At 42.9% G+C, this 14,144-nt stretch overlaps 1 protein-coding gene across 1 annotated transcript in view; it reads right to left on the bottom strand.

Moving 5' to 3' along the window:
• Jam2 (junctional adhesion molecule 2) overlaps nucleotides 1-13,742 on the bottom strand; it is a 52,443-nt gene extending 38,701 nt beyond the window's left edge. The window contains exon 1 of the mRNA XM_034515195.2: nucleotides 13,304-13,742. Within this exon, the coding sequence (XP_034371086.1) occupies nucleotides 13,304-13,370 (67 nt within the window). The 5' untranslated portion in view covers nucleotides 13,371-13,742. The remainder of the gene's footprint in view (nucleotides 1-13,303) is intronic.
• Between the last annotated feature and the right edge of the window lie 402 nt (nucleotides 13,743-14,144).

The following is a 14,144-nucleotide window of genomic DNA, read 5'->3' as shown; positions in this document are numbered from 1 at the left end:
CAGTGGAGCCATTCCACAATCCATTTAAAAGATTAATAATTTAGTAAAGTATACATGGGCATGTATATATTACAAGCAAAATTCTTGAAATCAATGAACTTAAGAAATGAAGGTAATTTGGCCTACTACCCTTGACTCTGAGACAGCCATATCAGAGATGACAGGACTGGTATTCCTCCATGGAAAAGATGCCCATTGTCCTCTGCAGAGCTGCAAGTCAACATATCAGTGAAATAGCTTTGTTCTATAAAGGCAATGTTTCTCTAGTCACCTCCACAGCTATTGTCTGTTTTCTAATAGTTAATAATGGTTCATCAATCATTCCAGTCCTCGTTATAAAACAGTCTACCCACAAATGCTCTTGCTATGAGTTAGAAGATTTTACTATCTTCCAACTAAAGATAAATATTTGAACACAGAAATGGTGAAAGCAAGAGAGACATGACTGCTTATTCAAATCACTAAGGCTCTGAGTATATGTTCTATGAAAAGGCTGGTGCGATGCCATTTCCACTCTAAAAGTGAGATGTAGACAAAGACTGGAGCTAAAGTTGTTCCTCTGGCCACATCCCTTGCACTTGAATTCACAATGTATTTGGGGAAAGTGGTACCCAGTGTGGAAATAGCTTCTGACGTAAATGGCTGGAGAATGTGTAGATGTCGCTGACACAGGCTTTAGGCGGCTTCTAATTTGGCAGATAAAGCCTCGACTTCTTCCATCTTCCCCCATAACCACTAACTTGAAAGCATTTCTAGGACCTTGTGCATCTTCAAGATTAAAGCAAGTGTGTCAAATCGCTCACGTAAAGAATGCAAGTGGTGCTCAGGAGGTTGCTCAGTTAGTCAGGCGCTTGCTGTGTGGGCGTGAGGACTTGAGTTCAATCCCCGGGCCTGTGTGGGAAAGCCAGGCATGGTGGTAGGTTCGTAATGTCAAGACTGAGGATGTGGGGTGGGAAGATCTCAGTGGCCTGCAGTCAGTAGCCAGACTTCCCTGTTAGGTGAGCTCCAGGTCAACTGACAAACCCGCTCTCAAAAATCAGGGAGGATAGCTCTTGGGGAGTGGTACTCAAAGTTGATCTCTGGTATCTACATGCACATTACACACATGTGCACCTATAGGAACATACTCACACAGAGAGGGGAGAGTGGGCAGAGGGGACAGGGGAGAGGGGACAGGGGAGAGAGGAGAAGAGAGGAGAGAGGGAGAGGGGAGAAGGGAGGAAAGGGGAGAGGGGAGAGGAGAGAGGGGAGAAGGGAGAAGGGAAGGAGAGAGGGAGAGGGAGAGGGGAGAGAGAAAAGAGAAGAAAGTGTCCATATGGATCTCAACATTAAATTTTTGAGTGTTAATGAATCTGAATGTTAAATGGGCTATACCAGGGAGTATGAATAATTTTAAGTGTGCTTGAGTTTATTTCAAATATTGGCTGTATGGTCCTGTAGATCTCTGTAAGCATTTTCTTTTGTTGATCAGAAGAGCCAGAGGGTTGACAAGAAAGGCTCATACAAATTGTCTTCATTTAGCAAACTCAGGGGAAATTTTTAGATGTTTTTTTTTTGGGGGGGGGGTGGAATAAATCAACTTCACAGTATCCGACTCTTCTTGCTATTGGTGCGTGCATGCCACATGCACTGTCTGGTCAGCAATTTTACCTTTTGAGGATTAGATATGGAAGCCCCCCTTTCAAAAGCAATGCAGTGAAAACTCTGGTAGCAAGAACAACACATATAAGCTGACATGCAGTGAGGGCTAAGACCTTTGGTCCTAAATGCAGGATCTTCAAGTTCTAGATGATGACGGTATTATTCTGGGTATTTTAAAGGAGTTTTAGTTTCTGTTATTCTGAAATAGATTGAATACATTTTTAAAAAATTACTTAAAGATAATTTCTTTCTTTCTTTCTTTCTTTCTTTCTTTCTTTCTTTCTTTCTTTTTCTTAAAACATAGACCACCACAGTGGGCTTAGACGGGCTTAGAAAGCACATCTCTGTTGTCACAGAAAGAGGGAAAAGTGAACAAGGTCCCCCAGGATGCTTTCTTTGCTTCCTTCATTTTCTTTCTATCTCTTTTTGTTCTTCCTCCCATCCCCCGCCTCTCCTGTTCTTCTCAGGCCTTCTAAGTGAGGACACTAATCCCATTCCCAAAGGCTGTGCCCTCAAAACTGGATTATGTCCCAAAGGCCTGCCTCTTTTATTACTGTGCCACTGGGATTAGCAATCAATGCAAGTGGGGGGGGGGTGGCATAAAAAGGTGGATATAGTCCTTAAACCACAGAACTTACCTTTGGTCGGTTTCTTTTGCCTTTAAAATCAGTCGTGAACTCACAGGAACCATGTTACCTATAGATGACCCCTGCAATCTCAAAGGACTCCATGTTCTAGTAAGCAATTAATTGGGAGGGGTAGGAGTGCCCCTCCTTCCCTCAAAAGCTCCAGCTGGAAGTTGCTGGGGTAGGAAGAGCCAGGTTTTCTTCAGGGGCATGGTCCCTGGTAGGGTGTCTATTCTCCTGTAGACAGCCTCACACCCATGTATACCCAGCAATAGTTAAACTCAGTGTGTTATAAAAATAAATTAATACTTAAAAAAAGAAGAGGGTATAAAGTTAAAAGGAGAGCGTGGACAGGGTCCAGGAAGAGTTATAGGTAGATGTGGTCTAGATACGTTGTATACAGGTATGAAACTTCCAAATATTAAAAACAAACCAAAACAAACAACAGAGCATTTGAAAAGAAATGATGTTTGTAGCTTGTATCTTAAACATTTCTTGTACGATTTTTAAATGAACACTTTCCGTATCAGGGACGATAACTCTTTAAGACCTATATCGTAACATACTGTTCCTCTGTCACTGCTGCTCTGACTTATTCTGTGGTGCTGTCTTCTCCTGATGCTCATTCCCACACAGTGGAGAAGGGAAACTTAGTCTGGTCTGTTTTATTTCTGGAGATGTGTGGTCTTGCTTGCTTTCTTGCTTAGATTCAGATAAGTGATCTGTTTGGAACTAAGGTGCACTTTCAAGTTCAGATCTGTTTTCTCCCCCAAATGGCTTCCACTTAGTAGGACAGCATGGATTGAATATTCCACCTAGTTTCAGACCTGAATACATACTCACATAACTAATTTTCAAAACACCGTTAGGCTGATTTCTGTCTGTCTGTCTGTCCGTGCACCAACCTCATAGTGTTTCAATTCTAGACATTGTACAGCTTGCTGCAATAAGGGCTTCGATCACCAGTTCATTTCTGCTCTTGGTTATTTACTTTCATGGTTTTATTTACCAGGTTTTAGTCTACATATGTTTTTATAATTACCATAACCTGTTAATATAGAAATGCATATATATATATATATATATATATATATATATATATATATATATGCATCAAAGTTTATGTTGGGTCATGGCCTTTTGTAATAATAATATTTGAAAATTATTGCCCCAGACAGTGCTTTTTTTACCCCTAAGCATTCTAAGACCCTCAGTTACGGGGATTGGTACATCAAGGGCAGAGAGACTAGGGATGCACCTAATCTTGGTGTTTGGATAACAATACCCTCCAAGGGAGTTTATGAGTCAGATGGATCAGAGAACTTTTTTTTTCCATGCTAAGGAGCAGGTTGATGCCAGACTATGTTAGGAATATTTGGCAAGAAGACCTAACAACATCACTAGGGTTTGGAAACAAAGGCCACTTCTTCAGGCTTCCCTTTCATCCGTTTAAATAATCCTTTGTCAATTATGGGGCACAGACAGACTCTTGTAATCCTAATTAAGTAGCAAAGAGATTTGACCCCCGAAGAGAAAAGTCTGAGTCCCTAGTCCCAATGAGTATATTTACACCTCCCCAGCATCCTTTGTTTCATTTTGAGCAACTCCACCAAGATGTACTATTGGATTCATCAGAGTTTGTAGCCAGTACTAACCAACACAATATATTTCTTTCTAACTGTAGGAAGGTGTTATGGATAGTCTTCATTGTTAACAAGCTTAGAATTAGAAACACCTAAGGCACTGATGAGAGTCGGGGGGCGGGGCATTTCCAGAGAGCATTATTGAAGAGAAAGACCTATCTTGAATATGGTTGGCACCATTCCATTGGTTATAGGCCTGGGCAGAATAAAAGGGAAGAAAAAAGAAAGCCAATACCCATTAGCATTGCCCTGTCTCTTTTTTCTGTCCCACCACAATCTGAGCTATCAGGGTTTATCGATTTAATCTGTGTCCTAGGAATTTTATCAGGAAAAGGTCATATAATTTTATGATGCAAAAAAACAAACTCCAGGTTACATATTTTTATTTACGAAGGATTAAAACATCTGATAACATAAATATATACTAATAGAAGTTACACAGACATACAAACACACACACACAAAACCTGTTCTGGAATCATAAATTATGAGCCCAACTGAAATATCTCACAGCTCCAAATACATGTATCCAGTATATTATTATTATTATTATTATTATTATTATTATTATTATTATTATTATTGTGATATAAATGGCTGCAAATGGCTGTAGGTTTAGGTTTATGAGAGAGAGAGAGAGAGAGAGAGAGAGACTTGAGTCAGAGTTCATCCCTTTTGAGTCATGTCTGCTGCTACTCAGAACCCATCCCTATTTTAAAATACCTCTAGAACAGTTTTCTAAAAACGTAAACACCAGCCTCCCTTTCAAAATTAGCACTTCTCCTGCAGCTCGCCACGTTCTCTTTTTACTTGTGGTCATTACTTCTTGTCTGGTCTCTTTAAATAGCCGCTGCTTGCCCTTGTCTGTGAATCGTAGCTGTAGCCCGGGCACTCACTGGGTCTGGCACACAGCCTCTTCCCCGGACTTTCTAATTGGATCTAGGTTGGCATTTTTCCCTCCTCAGCTTCAGTCGCTGGTTTGGAAGTCTCCTTCCCTCCATTGTGTTAATTACTCTCTGCCATTATTTGGCTTTGTGAGCGGATTGCTTCTGTTGCATTTGGGCCTAAAAATTGTCAAGGCTTCTCTACGTCTTTATCGTTAGTCCCAAGTGTAAGGCCTAACTTTGCACAGGGGCTTCGATGATAACCAGAAGAACCTTTAGTAGGAAGGACAGAGCACCCATGTATTCATTCTACCATACCATACAGTATAATTTTACTTGCTGGTGATCTTAACTCCGTTTTGAGACATGGTCTCAGTAGACAGCCCCAACTGACATGGAATTCCTTATGTGGCCCAAATGTCGAAGAACTGATGGCAATTTATTTGTCTCGGTGTGCTACACCTTGCTTGTCTTTTTCCGTTGTGAACAAACTACATAGATATATTTGTATTTCACGGGAATTGTTTTCTATTTCCTGAAACTGTATGCAAGAACTTAAGAGCTATTACCTATAAGTCACACAGCAGGAAATCAGATGCTGCAAAGGAGGCCTTTGCAGGCTATGTGGCTTTACTATGTGTGTATGTCATTTTTATGTACATATTATATACGTGAATACAGTATTGAGTCTTATTTTTTTGTTTGGTTTTGTATGTAGTAAATATTTTGTGGATCCTCATGATGAGAAGAAGTTACAAGAACAGATCGAACAGTTCAGCAGACTTGAGAGCAAGCAAACTGGACATTCCAAGCAAGAAGGAGACTAGAAGTGGTGCCTTCATACTCTACGGGCTGAACCCTGCTTTGTCTGAAAGGCTTGGCACCAGAACTGTTTTGGTTTCTAGCAAATTTGCACAGACATAATGAGATATCTTAGGGAAAGGATCCAACACTCAATATAACATCTGTCTCTATTTCGTGTGCACCTTGTGACCTGAAGGTAATTTATACACTGTTTTCATTGTACCAGTGTCTCCTGTAGACTCTTCAACTTCTGGCATTAAGCCAGCACTCAAAAACTTACAGAATTTTGAGCACTGAAAAATTACTATCAAGGAGTTCAGTGTGTAAAAGATAAATTATCAAAAAAAAAATAGATAAATTGTCTCTCTTGAAAAGGCCAGTGTTGGTATCTCAAAACATAAAATCTTATACAACTAATTAAAAGTTGGATGATGATGATGATGATGATGATGATGATGATGATGGCAGGGACAGAGAGAGACAGAGAGACAGAGATTCCAATAAATAGCCAAATTTCCTGTCAGTTAAGGTCACAAGGATTCTTGCTCAAGCCTTTTGTAGCCAAGACAGTGACCACCTAAGTGTGTATTCTTGAATACTTCACATTCACAGCACTGGGCCAATGTGGTTCTTTATTTAGGTGCTCATAAACTATGGGAACAATTCAAACCACAGAACACTTCCTACTCACTCACTCACTGGCCCATCTAAAGGCTGCAGTTTGGTGATGTGCCCACTGAGCAGAACAGACATTTATTTATCCACTTAAGTATCTATTTAAACAGGTGGATATTTATATTCTCTCTCTCCCGTGTGTGTGTGTGTGTGTGTGTGTGTGTGTGTGTGTGTGTGTGTGTGAGAGAGAGAGAGAGAGAGAGAGAGAGAGAGAGAGAGAGAGAGAGACTATACATAAAACAAAATAACCTTCCTAAGGGTGACAACTCAGGGACTTTTAGAAACACTTAAATAAATGCTGAAGAATGATAGACCAAGGGGTGAGAAAGGGAACAAAATTGAAGAAGGTAAATAGTAACTAAACAGCTAATGCTTCATATCCAAGGTGAACAGGAAATTGGACACACCTATGGCAGATATTACTTTAAAAATTCCTTAGGGGCTTAATAAATTAATCAGTGGTAGACTTAATGCTTTGCATGTCCCAGGTGCTAGGTTTAATACCTACAGAAGGGGGGAGGGATGGGGGAGGGGAGGGGAAGGGGAGAGGAGAGAGGGAAGGGGAGGGGAAGGGAGATAAGAAGGAGGAGAACCATAAAGATCCAAGTGTAATTTGTCGAGTCCCTCATTAGATTTAAGTGCTTTTCAAATATAAGACCATTCTCTGTGGGCATATCAATTGTGTAATTAAGTATGTGCATATTTTAATAAACAATTAAGAAATAATTATAGAAGTAATTGCCAACGTGATAGTCACCCCTACCTGTGTGTACCCCATATACCCAGTATATGCCCTTTCCCAAGTGAAAAGGGCATATACTGGGTATACAGTAAAGATTACCTGTGTATAATACCTGTATAAATTACCTGGCTGGCTGGCAGCTTCAATTTCCTAACTGTGTCAACACACTTAATTCTCCCCCCAACTGCTACACATTTAATGCTCCGCCAACTGCTATAAGGTCAACATCATTACAGGGATTATCACCATCACTAATGAGTAATCTGACAGAGGAATTAAATAGTTGGTACCAGGGCACCTAGCTGGGGAGTAGAACAGAGTTCAACATCACAGAACATTTTGTGGTTCCTTTAACATTTATTATTGTATGGGGGTGCGTGTGGTAGTCAGAAGCAACCTTTAGAGGTTAATTTTCTCTACAGCATACATAGGTCCTGGGGTCAAACTCCAGGCATCAGACTTGGCAGCAGGTGCCTTTATTGACTGAGCCATAGCTCTGGCCCATACTACAAGTTCTTTACTACTGTCAAATGCAAAGCAAGAACATAGCTTTAAATTTCTATGACTGACAGTCTCCGGCTGAAAGTTATGCTTCCCCTTAGCAGATGTTCTTGACCGTGACACTGACCACACATCAGCAGTACATATATGCCCATCTTCTATCTCCCAACCTATAGACGTTACTTTACACTGGAAGTAAGAAGTAAGGCTATGATGGAAATGAAGTTGCTAGTTAGTTGACTTTGAAATGACTACGGCAGCCTGAATTACTCAGGCGAACCAGACAAAAGGATGGGACCCACAGAGGCAGCTGCTTGGCATTGGTGCTGGCTTTGAAGATAGATGGGTAGGCCCCATGGTAGGCCCCCAGCTTCTAAAAGCTGGACAAGGCTGAGAAACACATTCTCCATTGTGATTCCCAGAAAGATTAATGCTTATTGATAAATTGGTTTTCTCCCAGTGAGGTCTATTTCAGACTTCCTGAATGTTAACTTGGTGGATTAGTGTTGTATTGTTGTGGCCTTTATGTCATAGCAATAGACAACTTATCATTTGGGTTAGTTTTCTGAATCCTGCACCTGAGCCCAGTAAGGCATTCTAAGAAAGCAGTACTCAACTTTTAAGACTTCCTTTCCTAGCTTTGTCAAAGGAAACACCGGAGCCAGTCCGAATTCCTCTTCTCTAAATTCACCCTCACCTTCCTCTAGGAGGCCTGAAGAATGGACTCAGCAATGTACCACTGACACCCTGTGGTGAGACAAACAGCCAGGTAGCCAGATAGACAAACAAAAGTATTTGATAATACAAGCTCAACAGATCCCTGGTAGTCCTTGACTTAAAAAAAAAAAAAAAAAAAAAAAAAAAGACGGCAGCTTTGGTCTATTCCTCTGCTGACAAGCCCCTTGGGAATAATCCAGCACAAAGGAAGGTGTGGGTGGTCCATACCCACATGCTCCATGGACTCCTGCAGAGTCCTGCTTGGCCATATAAGGGATGGAATGGAGTGGTTCCTGCCCCTGGAACAGAGCCAGCAGGGTGTGGGCCTCTACAGTTGTTGGTGATTGCTGTGGGAATAAGGCTCGTCTGTATAATAATGTACATATCTTCATGTTCCTCCTTTGAGGAATGTCCTCTCCTCTCAGCCATGAGTCTGGGAGGTGAGGGTGTGTCTAATATATCAGCCAAAATGGTAGAATGGTGTGACCTTCAGGAAAGCCCTTAAGGCTGTGGGAAAGGACTCTGAAAACACAAGATCAAAAATTTATAACGCCTCAACTATGCAAAATATAAGGATGTAATATGAATTGTAGAAGGAATTTCATAGATCTAAAGGCATAGAGACAGCTACACTATGAGCCAGCTTGTCCAGAAAAGAGCTAATAAAGAGATTTATGGAATGATGATCACAGGGCAAGATCTCACCCAGCTAAGTGGTTTTTGTTTATGCTTACAAAGGCAAGCAGATTCATGATTTCAAGGTCAGCCTGGGACAGAGGCAGTTTAGGTCCAGGCCCAGGCACTGTAGGAATGATAATTTTGGGGCAGAGTCCCACCCAGCTATCTTATTGTCTGTGATTGTGCTTGCTGTCTCTAATAAGAATTAATGGGCTGGGGGTTATAAGAATTAAGGATGCTGATCCATGGGATAATCAAAAAGGGAATCCGGGGTAATGATATGTCAATAAAAGACTGAATGGATATGTCAATAAAAGTCTGGGCTTTTGGTCTGCAAGTTAAGAGCTATCCAGAGAGTTTTTAGAATTGCAAAAAAAAAAAAAAAAAAAAAAAAAAAAAAAGTTGTTTGGAGCAGAGAGTCTGGAGATGAAGATCTCCAGAGAAAGTAGAACACAGAGAGCTATCTAGAACACTGTCTCAAGCAGAAGGCCATCAGCTTGTAACCCACAATTTGACTTCGAGTCATTTGTTTCCCAGCTCCCAGACACCCCTTCCTCAGAACCCTTCTCCAAGCCAAGGCTGGTTCAGACTTCCTTCCTCATGCATAGGTGGAAGGATAAATGAGAGTTCTTGGCCACTGAAAACTCACTTTTCTGTTTAAGGCTGGAGCTTTTGGTTGAAACTTCTTGAAATGCAGTATCTGACATCGTCTTTAAATGATCGTCAGCTCCACCAACAAATTCTCATTTTTGACCTTTATGTTCTTTAGATAATTGAGACTGTACCAGCTCAGATACTTCCTTTCAGCCAGCTGATTGTGACGTTTATTCATGACAGTGTTTACAAAAGGCAGAAGTTTCCTGTCAGTGATCCCCCTGGAGTCTATGATGCTATGAAGGATCCAGATCTTTCTTTCCTACCACATCCCTGGTTACTTTATGAGAGATTACAGACACAGGCCAAGTAGCTGGCTAGGGGTCCAATCTGCATCTGAAAACCCAGCTGCAACTAGTCTGTTAAGTGGCAGGAAGTGCTCTCCAGGGATCAAAATACTCATGAGAGTCCCATTCCCAATACTGAACACTCATTCCTCCTGTTTCTTAGAAATTACAGCCTATCACTTTACAGAAATGTGACACTCCATCCACTCAGCCTAAAGTTGGTGCTTTGTGATTTACAGGATTATCATTCATTCACTCTGTCCGCCATGTCTGTCTTTCCTATGTCATCCCCATCCCAGTCTGAATGTTTGTGTCTAACCAAACCACATGTGGAACCCAGATTACCAACATGATAGATGGCATTAGAACATGGGACTGTTGGAAGGGGATTAGGTCACAAAGGGAACCTTTGCAGAGGACATTAGAGCCCTTCTATAACAGGTCCCCAGAGAGCTGCCCTGCTCCTACTACAACATGAGGATGCCATGAGGTCCCATATATGAACCAGACCCTGGGCCTCCATGAGACATTGAACATGCTTTTATCTTGATTGTGAACTTTCAGAATCTATAACTGTAAGAAAAAACTGTAAGTTTAAAAAATAAACTACCTAGTTCATGATATTTTGTCATAGCAGGCTGCGTGGACTCAGAAGTCATCTGACCATCAGATAGAGACTCACGTCTACTATGAATCAGGTGCTTTGTTCAGTCACGGGAATAGGAATGGCAGTGAAAGATCAAAAGAGTCTGGTCTTACTGGAGAAGGAAAGATAGTATAACTGTTTATAGCTTGGATGAGTATTCTCCAAAGACTACGTGTTAAAGGCTTGGTCCCTGGCCTGTGGTACTATTGAGAAATGGTAAAACCATTAAGAGGTGAGACTACCTGGGTGTGCTACCTATCATTGGCAGTGTGCATTTGGGGAATAGGGAACTTTATTCCTTCCTCTCTTTGGGTTCCTTGTTGGGACCAGAACTCTGTTCCTCCTGTTCCCTATGTGCTGTGTCAGCACAGCCACCAAAGCAAAGGCCAGACATAGACTGAAATCTCTGGAAGTGGGAGACAAAACAAACCTTGTTCTTTCTAATACCACCACCCTTGATACTTTGTTACAGTAGCAGATAAGGGACCAAATACATCAACTAAATACAAAATCAAATGTCCATAGTTCAATAACTCATGTTGAGCTCACACTTTGTGACTCCTTTGTGGCCTTGAATGATCTTTCTGCCTCCTGCCTGACTGCTGAGATTATAGTCATGTATCACCAACAGAGCCTCTGTCTGTTAATTTGAGCTGCAAATACTGACTTTCCTTTAAAAAGTACAGTAGGGAATTGAGGACAAAACAGTAGGAAGCCCATGGAGAAAGCTGACACACACTGCACCAGGCAATGAAGGTTAAAATTGTGGTGATAAATCATGCTCCTGGATTATGAGAGTATGAATATGATTTTTCTTTCTCTTCGTTCTTCCTCCAAAAGTCTTATAACGTCATCTAGCCACAAATGAAGTATATGAGATATACACCAGTTGAAGGAAATTTAACACAGCGCCTGTCAGGGTCATAAAAAACAAGGGGTATCTGAAATACTGCTGCAGCCAAGAGGCGCATAAACGAACATGACCATTGAGTGCACTGTGGAATCCCAGGACAGAAAAAGACATCCCATAAGAATGAGAGAGGTCTAAGGAGAGCATCCCATATGACACTATATAATAGGACAGTAATGGTGGCAACTGGGTACGGAGCGTATGGGAACTTTCTATGATAATGTCCTTTTTAAAAAAAAATCTGAATTGTTTTTGTAAAGTTTTAAATGTATTAACAGGAACAAAAACACTCTTGAAATGCCAGACTTTCTGGCACTGTGGGGAACAGAATGGGAAAGGTCCCACACTGCTTCCTAAGTTATTCCTTACAGATAGCAGAGTTGGTGGAGCCCACAGATAACCTAGAATTCAAAGAACTCATTCTCCACATCCAGTAAACCTTTGCTCGCTACTGGACTGACTGCTGGATTGACAAACAGCGTCTTTTGTTTCTACTTTGATGATTGAATGGGAACAACAGAGGAAAACTTTTTTTTTTTAAATGAACAGTTCTACACCACAGTCACAGTCCTGTTAACAAGAGCTCAGAGAAACACACAACCTTTAACTTTTTTCTTTTCTTTTCTTTTCTTTCTTTTAGTTAGGCTTCCTCCAGATTCCAGCTTCGTTGCTGATTTTCATCCTGAGGACACTACCTCTCAACCCCGGAGTGTTCCCTGTGCTACAAGCTGATATTTCAGAATGCATAAAGATTTCATTGTGAATCTTACAACTTCCTGGCTAGATATATACCTCTCCCTGAGTCAGCAGGCACCCTGTCTGGGCCCCGAGGGACAAATCCTCCCATCACTTTGGCCATAGCCTTAGGGGGTCTGAGAAAAAGCTTTAGTGTTAGTGTTAAGACGTTCATCCAGCAGCATAATTTAACTACTAAAAGTACTGTGACTAGAACTTGAACGTCAACAAATAACACATTTATCCCTCCCCCAAAGGGGGGAAATCAGAACCAAAGGTAACGGGGGGGGGGGGGGTGTTTATCACCATCATCAACATTAACAACAATCACAGCAAAGACTTCATGGTTTAAAAATCGATCGTAATTTTCTATTTTCGATTTTTTTTCTTCCTAAAAAGTTACCGTGAAGAAAACAAAATCAAATTTCAAATCACATTAACCCAGCATCCGCGCAAATCCTTTTTAAAAAGCACCCAGCGAAACTGGCTTTGGGACGCCTCGTCAGCTACGCCAGCTGCCAGATCGCTCATTCATCTCCTGAGCCTTTGTAACAATCCTATCAGTCCTGCTGGCTGGACATCCCCCGAGGACACGGCAGCTGGCTGGAGTGGACAGACAAGACTTCTCTAACTGGGTTTTGCAGGCAGGCGTAAAGGCGAAAAGCTACTGTGGCTCAGCGAACTTCACCCATTACCGCCTCTAAAATGCTCCACCAGCACCTTGCCCGGGCAGCTGGGACTGTACCACTGATCCCTCAGCCGCTGCTACTTAAGAATGGCCTTGGCCAACCCCGGATGCCATCTTTCTTGGGCTCTTCGCATCTTGAATACTTGGAGAGTTTTGCATTCTGATCACGTCCCTGTGTCTTTGAAAACTTCCTCCGACTTTGCAAGGAGAGGAGAATCGTCTATTTTCTTCAACTCCTAACTGCCCGAAATCCAACGCTATTTACAAGACACTCAGGACTTCAGTCTCCCCGCACAGCGACTGCCCTCATCCAGATCACCCTTGATGCTCCCAGACTGCAAAAACTGGTGCCCCGAGATAGACCCCTAGCCCTGAGTGCCATGCCTGCAGGCAAGGGTCCGGGAGGCTGGGATAACGAGACTCGAGGGTGGGGAGGACTGGGTCGCAGGGTGGAGTTACCCCAGAGACTTACAGTCCAGGGCGACCATCAAGTAGTGCAGCAGCAGCAGCATCAGGAGGCCTTGGGGGCTCCTCGCCATCTACGCGGGCGCCAGCTGGCTGCCTAGCCGAGGGTTCCCCCCGCAGGAGCGCGACAGGCAGCTGGGTCCCCCAGCACTTCGAGTGGCGGCAGAGCAGAGGAGGTCCCTGAGAGGTGGAAGCAGAGAGGCGGGTCCTGTCGCGTTGTCAGTCTCTCTGGTCAGGGGTGTCTCCACCAGCTGTCGTGGGGCAGGTCCTCTGGCCCTAGGACGTGGTGTCTGGGACGGTCCTTCTTTTGAAGGGTGGAAGTGGGTTGAGGGGAGGGCGTGGACGCGGGACGCGGTGTCCGCAGGGTCCTAAGCGAGGGGAAGCAGAGGATGGGCTTCTGGAGGGAGAGCTTTGCAGGTCCGCCCCCGCCCCCAGGCTGATCCGCTTTGTGTCTTGTCCCGCGCGCTGGGCTGCCAGCTGTCCCCAGAGCGAGGAACCGGGGGCGGGAGAAGCCGAGTGGGATGGGCAGGGTGGTGGTGGTGGTGGTGGTGGTCTGTGTGTGTGTGTGTGTGTGTGTGTGTGTGTGTGTGTGTGTTGGGAGCGGTGGTGGCTCGGCCTGTCTCACCACGTCTCTTTCTTCTTTTGGCGAAAAACAAAAACACAAACACAAAAACTTCCTTTTTAGTGTTTTTCCCAGCGTGGGAGATTTTTGGAAATTTTCTCCCCAGCGGACAAAACCGTCGAGAAAGCGCTCTTAAAGTATAGGGGCGTGAGCTCAGCCCCTGACTCTAGAAAGGAGGTAAAAACACAGCTATCACACTGCTGCAAGTCAGGTCCCAGATTTTATC

This window comes from Arvicanthis niloticus, chromosome 12 (assembly GCF_011762505.2).
Source record: "Arvicanthis niloticus isolate mArvNil1 chromosome 12, mArvNil1.pat.X, whole genome shotgun sequence".
Lineage (NCBI taxonomy): Eukaryota > Metazoa > Chordata > Mammalia > Rodentia > Muridae > Arvicanthis > Arvicanthis niloticus.
The sequence above is the reverse complement of the archived record's forward strand: the minus strand, read 5'-3'. Positions and strand labels throughout refer to the sequence as shown.